Below are 8,458 nucleotides of genomic sequence, written 5' to 3' on the forward strand. Positions count from 1 at the left end.
TATATATATGTATATATGTATATATTCAGCCAATTTGCATGTTCCCATTCATCACCACTACATTTTGGCTTCCTATATTTTAGTTTCTTAAAATCATAATTATTTTTTTCCGATACAAATACAAAATTGTTTTCAATATAAATATGTGTGCTATAAATATGCTTTTTTATAGCGAAAGTAAAACAAAATTTTACTTTTCAGACAATTTGCATGTTCCCTCTCAACATTTTGTGTCAAAATGTTAATTTCTTAAAATCATAGTTTTTTTTTTTTAAAGCAGAAAAATACTGATATACAAAATTATATATAGATTTTTACAATTACACATTACATATGTTGTATTCTGACTTTTATACTCTCATCCGGTACGATGATGACTTTAGCTCACGGCATTGAGCCTCTCGTCAGAGCAGGGTTGAGACATGGAGTTGTCAGTGGACTCAGTGTTTGCCTGGTGGATGTTATTCAGGGTTAGAGATTAGCTGTCTAAATATGACCCTCTCTCATGAGACAAACATCACAGAACCTGCCTTTGAGTGAGGTACTGTCTGCATAGCTTGAAATCAGCACAAAACATTGGATCACGTTTAGATGCAACTCACATGTCTTTTGTTGTGGAGAAGAAATTAACATGTCTGCTTATGGTCTGTTTACAGCAATGTGGACACGGATGAGCTGTGTGGTAAGAGTTCATACTTTTTATTGACAGTATTACTGGAAGGTTCACTGTAATGATGAAAAGATACTTGAGGCAGCATCTGGGGTTCCTCTGAACCCTCTGGAGAAACTATAGACACACTTCAGAAATGACAGTTCACTGAGGAAGTCATATGATCCTGCAGGAAATCTAAAGACTGTCAACGGTTCCACATAAGTGAAGCACTCACAAACATATGAAGTTACTTGAATAAACAATAGGATATTTAAGGCATCTTTACAGGCTGCCTAGAGGTTCTCCAGAGGGCTCTGTCTCAGGTATCCTTTAATTTAAAAAAAAAAAATTCTGTTCAAATTATGTTTTACTTGTAACCCATTTGTGCCCAAATTTTTCTGATTGGTTTCATGCATATAGTCATGTTAATAGTGTCCTATTTGAACATGTTCTGCATTTATTTTCCCCAGGTTTTTGTTTTTTTTCTTGAAAATCGTATTTGAATGTGCGGCAACTATAGTTGCCGGTGGGCAAATATGTTGTATGCACCCCTTCAATGTCAAATTTCAATAGGAGGAGAGCATTTGGCATCTAACTCAAAATAACTGCTTTCAACAGATCAATCTTTATTCATAAACAAATTTATAAGTAGTTGTAAATTTACATAAACATATTTGCATATTATACTTTGTGATTTAAATATGTAATATTGCACATTTTATGAATAGGCACATATTGATTAGGTCAAATGGATTAACCCTGACAAAAGTCATTGATATTCATGAAATGAATGATATTCTTTTTAAAATATATGATTATTTAAATAATTATTAAGTGTAGGCTACACCCATGATTGTTTATTTACTTATTGAACATGCAGGTATTTTCATTCTTAGAGGTGTGTTGGTTAAATGAAAATAAATAAATAACAATAAATAGAATTAAGAAAATATTACATCTGTATAATAAAAAAGGTATACCTGAAAGAAAATTAAGCATTTTTTTAGGCCCATAGTATTCAATGGCTGACTGTAGTAGGTGATTTCATATAATAATGTAAATGTAAACTCATTACTTGTCTGAATTTCAACATTATAATGGAATCATAAGCTACTAGTCATAAAAAGAATTAGGGTCCTTGACCAATTAGAATGAAACGCATCCAAACTGGATAAAGGGGGCTCAATATTTTGCCCCTTACAAGACATAATGTCATAAAAGGGAGAAAAGATAATCTACAGCAATTAATCCCATGTGTTAGCTCTTTATCTTTCCATTCTTCATTTTGTGTGACTGACAGAAGTTTGTAAACTGCTGCTGTCACTTGAAAACTAGAAATTCCCACCCCCCATGACAAAAGCAGACACAGAAGTGGGGCAGTACCTATAGTTGCCGCTTGGACTTTTGACTAAGTATAGAAAAAACTATAGATCTCCTGGAAGATTTGTTTTGTTTGGATGATTCTAGAGAGCTTCATGATTATGTAGATATATACAGTGGGTACGGAAAGTATTCAGACCCCCTTAAATTTTTCACTCTTTGTTATATTGCAGCCATTTGCTAAAATCATTTAAGTTAATTTTTTAATAAACTGCGGCAACTATAGTTGCCGGTGGGCTTAAATGGGCTAATGTATTACACTGTTTTATATACAGTAAATATGTGGAAGATCATTTATTTATAATAAATCATTTAAATAAATAAAAAAGGTTTGGGGTCAGTGAAATTTAATAACGCTGTACTTTTGAACAATTCATCAGAGAATCCTGAAAATAATTCAGTTTCAGCATCATTACTCCAGTCTTCAGTGTCACATGATCCTTCAGATATCATTTCAATATGCTGATTTGCCGCTTAATTATTATTGATTCTCAATTATAAATAATGGTTCTCATTATTATAAATAACATAAATTATTATAAATAACAGTTTTGTGGAAATCATCATACTTTTTCAGGATTATTTGATTAATTCAAAAGAACAGCATTTATCTGAGACAGAAATACTGTATTTTGTAACATTATACATGTCTTTATTGTCACTTTTGACTAATTTAAATGCATCCTTGCTGAATAAAAGTATTAATATAATACTTTCTTACTCCAAACTTCTGAATGGAAGTGTATCAGCTTCCACAAAAATATTAAGTAGCACAACTGTTTTCAACACTGATAATAATAAATGTTTCTTGAGCAGCAAATCAGCATAATAGAATGATTTCTGAAGGATCATGTGACACTCAGCTTTGACAACACAGGAATTATTTACATTTTAAATGATATAAAAGTAGAAAACCATTATTTTAAATTGTAATAATATTTCACAATATGACTCTTTTTACTTTTTATATCAATTAAATGCAGCCTCAATAAGCATAAAACCTACCAACCTCAATAAACGAAAGGAAGAAAGTAACTTATGAAGTAAAGTAGTAAAGTATTACAATGAAAAGTGCAAACATCAAGTATAAATATATACATTTTGCATTAGATGAATACAGTGTATATACTGTACATATTTTACAGTAGTTCTCAATTACTAATTTGCTTTGAACAATGAAAATATATTCTATAGAAATTCTAATTCTATGGTAACGCATAGAATTATTTCCAACATTAACAAAACATGACATTATTTTATCAAGTAATGTTTGAAATGTGTTTTTATGAAAACATTGTCATATGTATCTTAATATTTTAAATAGTCTTTCTTTCTTTTAGAATACTTCTCTCAGCATCTTGGAGAATATGAAAATGTCCTCGCTGCCTTGGAAGACCTGAACGTATCCATACTGAAAGCCATGGATAAAACCAAGAAGGTGAGTTGCCTTCATGTTTTTACTGCATACAGTGTTCAACAAATGATCTCAATTACATAGTTGACTGAAATTACATCTATGAGAGAAGATGGAAAATAGTTTTCTTATCTAATGTATGTCTGGCCACCTCTGACTGAAAGCAGTATTAGCTGTGTACTTGAACGTATATAACCTTTGTGTATTTATGTGGCCGCTGCCACTTGTTTTGAACTCTGAGTGTTTGTGAGTAGGCAGCAGATAGATGTGATAACTGAAGCACTAAAATTAGTATTCTGCATCCATTCCTGGAGGCTGTCAGTGTCTGATCTTAATCACACGCAGCATGTTCCCTGGGCCCTAATGCGGCCGTTAGGTGTGTACTTTTCTCTGAGTCGTTATAAAGCTGTGTGAGCTCTGAGAGTGGATGAAGATGGATCTGCAGCAGCTCAGACTCACATCTGTCTGACATACACAGCCGTGCTGCTGCCCACAACCTGCTGCTGGAGAGATAAAACTGTTTAATCTCAATATGATTCAAAATTAAATTCTGTTTGTTGATAAAAATGGATGTTATTTGTCAAGAATAATCAGACTACAGACAATTGTGTGGCCACAAACTGCACTGTAAAACTGAGAAGACACTTGAGGGAACATTTTGGGTTTCTCACACAAACAAAAATGACTGTTCTTTGAAGAACTTAGAAATTAGTGCTCATTGCGGTATACTCATGGTTCTTCACTCAGGGGTACAATGAAGTTTGAAATAGCTGAGGACTGGTGTTTGTGAACATTCGGACGTCACCCACAACATTAGGGATCACTTTTGAGTTACCTCAAGAATCTTTTCATTTCTACAGTTATATAAACTACACTCAAGCTACCGTTTTTATAAAAGACTGCTACACCACAGTCTTCTAATGAACGTAGCTTGAAATTTTAATAGGGAAAGAACTATTAGATGATTTAATGGTTTCAATTTATTTGAAAAACAACAACAACAACAAACATTTTAATGAGGTTAAATCAGGGGTTATTATCATAAACTAAAACTAAAAACATTTTTAATACTTGAAATAAAATAAACATTAACTGAAATAAAATTATATATGACAACTTAAATTAAAAATAATATATATACTTCAGCTACCTTGACAAGGCAACATTTCTCATCTTTGTTTAACTAAATAAACTAAAACTATACAGACATATTTTAAAAACAAGCAAACAAAAATTACAAATAACAGTAACAAAATTACTAAAACTATTAGTGTACTAGTGTCGACAACTAGGGTTGCTACTCCTAAACACTGGCCTCAATTTCCAACAAATGTTCATATACAAAGATTTAATAGAGATCTTGTATGTTTAATCTATGATTTGTGGACAATAATTACATAATACTTGTTAATATGTGATTGTCACAGTAATTAACTTCAATAAATTACTATAATGTGCTTGGTTATTGCCAAAGACTATAGGATACCCAAGACGTGTCACTCGTATAGTTTTGAATGGGGAAAAATGAAACACTCAATATGGCCGCTCTATTGAAGGAAGCCCCGCCTTCTGAATAAAAGAGCCAATCACTAATCGGTAAAGTCATTGGAGCTGCCGTTAGAAGTCCCGGCTGCTATAGAAACAGTCAGCATTCTGGAGACGTGCGCTTAGGACTGTGCATGCGCATTGGCTGGTCTAGCCTGAAAAATAAGTTTTTTAATGCAATTGGAGCAAAATAAACAACATTTATGAGACGGTTGTTGTCAGATTTCTTTGGTGATTTCAAATATGAAATTGTTTTGGAGAATTTGATGTTTCCCCTTTCAAAGAGATAAAAGCTGCACTTGCATGCCCGAGAGACGTTTCAAAGATGGCCGCCGAGTGAAATGACTTGTCTTAAAGGGACTTTGGTTATTGCACCACAGTAATTATTATCTTCAAAACAGTTTGTATATAATTAGACTCATGAAGACGAAAGACACATAAAAAATAGATTACTATATTGCATCTCTCATGTGAAACACAGGATGATCTGCTCACAGATGTATTGATTGGGTTATTGGCTGCTGTCTTACTCTTATAGATGTGCAGTGCTGTCGGTGGTTATCAGCACTGACATTCTGGTCTGAACAGCAGTGTTTATCTTGCAGAGTCTGATGTCAGTAATCGGCACAGTTCACAGAGGAACACGCAGGTATGAGCTGCATGCATCAGTTCCCGCCGAGCCATTTAACCGAGACTGTCTGCTGCCTCGCACAGATAATGAATTAGCCAAGCGCTGACTCCAGGCCCAGCAGACATGTCACTTAATGCATGTGAGCGTCTCAGAAATGGAGTCGTCGGCATGAAGGGCAGTGCTGTGTCATTTCATTATGCCGCTTGATTAGTGAGGCAGACAGAGGAAGTGAAACACGATTAATGAGTTCAATGGGACTTTTTTTTTTTGTGAAAGACTACGGGCATTTGCTTCTGTGTTTTATTGTACGCCTCTAAACCTTCAGCATTACTGTGAGCAAAAGAGCAGTAAAAACAAATCCTCACATGAATGAGAAGTGGCCGTCTGCTGAAGATGATGAGAGAGAGGTGCAAATTGCGATTGATTGTTTTATCACTGCATGGTATAAGGTTTTAGGTGCGTTGACAGGTGCTGTTTCTGTTCAGCCAGAATTTCATTTGATTTGATACTGTTTTGCAATGTTCAAAGAGCATGAGGAATAACACGTCTCATTTAGAGACAAGAGCCCAATTCCCAATATTGAACCTCAAAGAGAGAAATAGTGCGAGAAGATGGAGTAGAACAGACATCATTTCAATGTCTCTGTTTGCTGTCCTTAAAATATTTAAACAATTGTGTAGTTTTTGAATCGCCACTGGTTAGAATTTACAGCACTATCCACTAACCAGGAAATATATATAACACATTTCTGGGCACAAAATAAATGAAAAAATTATGAATTACAGTTCAGTGACATCTGCCATGCTATCAACAATAAAAAAGACACCGTGAAATCAAAACTGTGATTTTCAATTTAGCTTTGAATTAATCTGTATAATTTTTTGTGGTTTTGATAGTCACCTGTGTTCACCAAGGCTGCATTCATTTGAAAAATACAGTAAGAACCGTAGTATTGCGAAATATTATTACAATTATAAATAAATGTGTTTATTTTAATATGTTTTAAAATGTAATTTATTCCTGTGATGTAAAAGCAGAATTTTCAGCATCATTACTCCAGTCTTTAGTGTCACATGACACTCAAGAATCATTTCTTATTATTATCAGTGTTGAAAAAGGTTGTGCTGCTTAATATTTTTTTGTGAATATTGTGATACAGTTTTTTCAGGATTTTTCGAAATAACAGCATTTATTTGAAATGCAAATCATATCATCTGTAACATTAATATAGTAAATGTTTTTACTGTCACTTTTGATCATTGATAAATAAAAATATTAATTTCTTTATATATATATATATATATATATATATATATATAGCTAGTGTATATTAAAGTTAATGAAATGTTGTTTTACCACGTTGCTTAAAATACAGTTCTCTATTTTGGGAAAATGGACCAAGCTAACACACACATTAAATAATTATAATTTATTTGCTTATTTATTCGTTTAAAGAAGCAAGCTCAATTGTACCTGACTTTTTGTTTCAAAAGAAAATGTGTTCACAATTAATAGGAAAGAAAACTGTACATGTCCATATTTAAGAAAGGCAATGCTTTTAATTTACTCTTGTGATTATGAATGCAAAGACTGATTATGAGTGGCCAAATCATAATCATTCTAACTTGTGGTGATAGAGAAAAAAAACAAGGTGTTAACAAAGGAATTTTCTTTGATCTCTCTCTTCACACCACTTGATAATGTGCACGTCTCTATTGCATGAGCTCCTTTAATCATGAGCAACCACAGATAGTGATTGTGTATGGCAACAAATAGTGTTGTGTTTATTGCATAAGGCCACGAGTAGGTGTGCAAACCAGCTGCTGTGATGCATGTGGTCTCTGCCCTCAGGAGGACAGGCCTCTATAAACAGCAACCACACTTATGAACATCATACTGTGAGCGCTCATATCATCCAGCCAATATCTCTTGCCTTCAAGTGGAGTCGTGACAGATTTATAGCTCAAATATTAAACATATTGTTTTTATATTGATGATTTTATCTCCAAATTATGTTTTTTATAAGAATGACATCTTTGTAACATGATTCACTTACCTTATAGTATCTCATTTAGTAATTTTACAGCATCACACATCAGCTTCAAACTTTTTTTTACAGCTTGTCATTGAAAACAATGGAATATGATGTATTTATGTATTTATTGGTTGGCTTATTTTTTAGCTAAAAAGGGCATTAAATATGTCTCTGCAGAGCAAAATTAATGCATGTATTTTTGTCACAATCAATATGATTGTTCTGAAGAATTTAATTGTGATTTATTAGTTTTTTTTTTCCATGCTGCAGACACTTTGTATTGATTGCTTGCATGTGTGGTTACGTGATTGGCTGTTGTGTAAAATGTTCAAGCAAGCACCGACACTGGAAGGAAAGATTAGTGATGTTTGCTGCTTGTTAAACAGCTTCAGGTTATGCAGGTCTTGGTTGCAGTGATTCATGCTGAGGTTATTGTAAAGGTCTGTGTGTTTAACCGTCTTTGTAAATACACATGTGTTGGTGGATCTGTTGGATTTGTGACTGTCAACATCTTGAGCAAGTTCATAATAGACGTGGTGTGCAGCACCTCTTTCATAACTGGATGCTCAGAAGAATTATGTGTCCTGTTAGCTGAGGGATGCTCTTGGCTTTAATAATGGCTTTTCTTTGTGACAGAACACGGTTGCTTTAGTGCGCGACATAATTATAGAGGTGGTGATGTGCGGCTGCGGATGTGAAATAAAATCTCGCCCAAAAAGATAGAGAGGTTTGAGACACTCCAGTTTGAGATATAGTTATATTCCTAAATTGAAAGCCATGATGCATGAACTGTTTCGGTCA

At 33.6% G+C, this 8,458-nt stretch overlaps 1 protein-coding gene across 1 annotated transcript in view; it reads left to right on the forward strand.

The window, feature by feature from the left end:
• Window positions 1-8,458, forward strand: part of LOC107709251 (N-terminal EF-hand calcium-binding protein 1-like) — a gene marked incomplete at its 5' end in the record, with an annotated part of 27,574 nt that overhangs the window by 3,524 nt on the left and 15,592 nt on the right. Inside the window, 2 exons of the mRNA XM_016513689.1 lie at window positions 657-682; window positions 3,373-3,470. Of these exons, the coding sequence (XP_016369175.1) occupies window positions 657-682; window positions 3,373-3,470 (124 nt within the window). The remainder of the gene's footprint in view (window positions 1-656; window positions 683-3,372; window positions 3,471-8,458) is intronic.

Source organism: Sinocyclocheilus rhinocerous, unplaced genomic scaffold (genome assembly GCF_001515625.1).
Source record: "Sinocyclocheilus rhinocerous isolate Xijiao unplaced genomic scaffold, SAMN03320098_v1.1 scaffold206, whole genome shotgun sequence".
NCBI classification, from domain to species: domain Eukaryota; kingdom Metazoa; phylum Chordata; class Actinopteri; order Cypriniformes; family Cyprinidae; genus Sinocyclocheilus; species Sinocyclocheilus rhinocerous.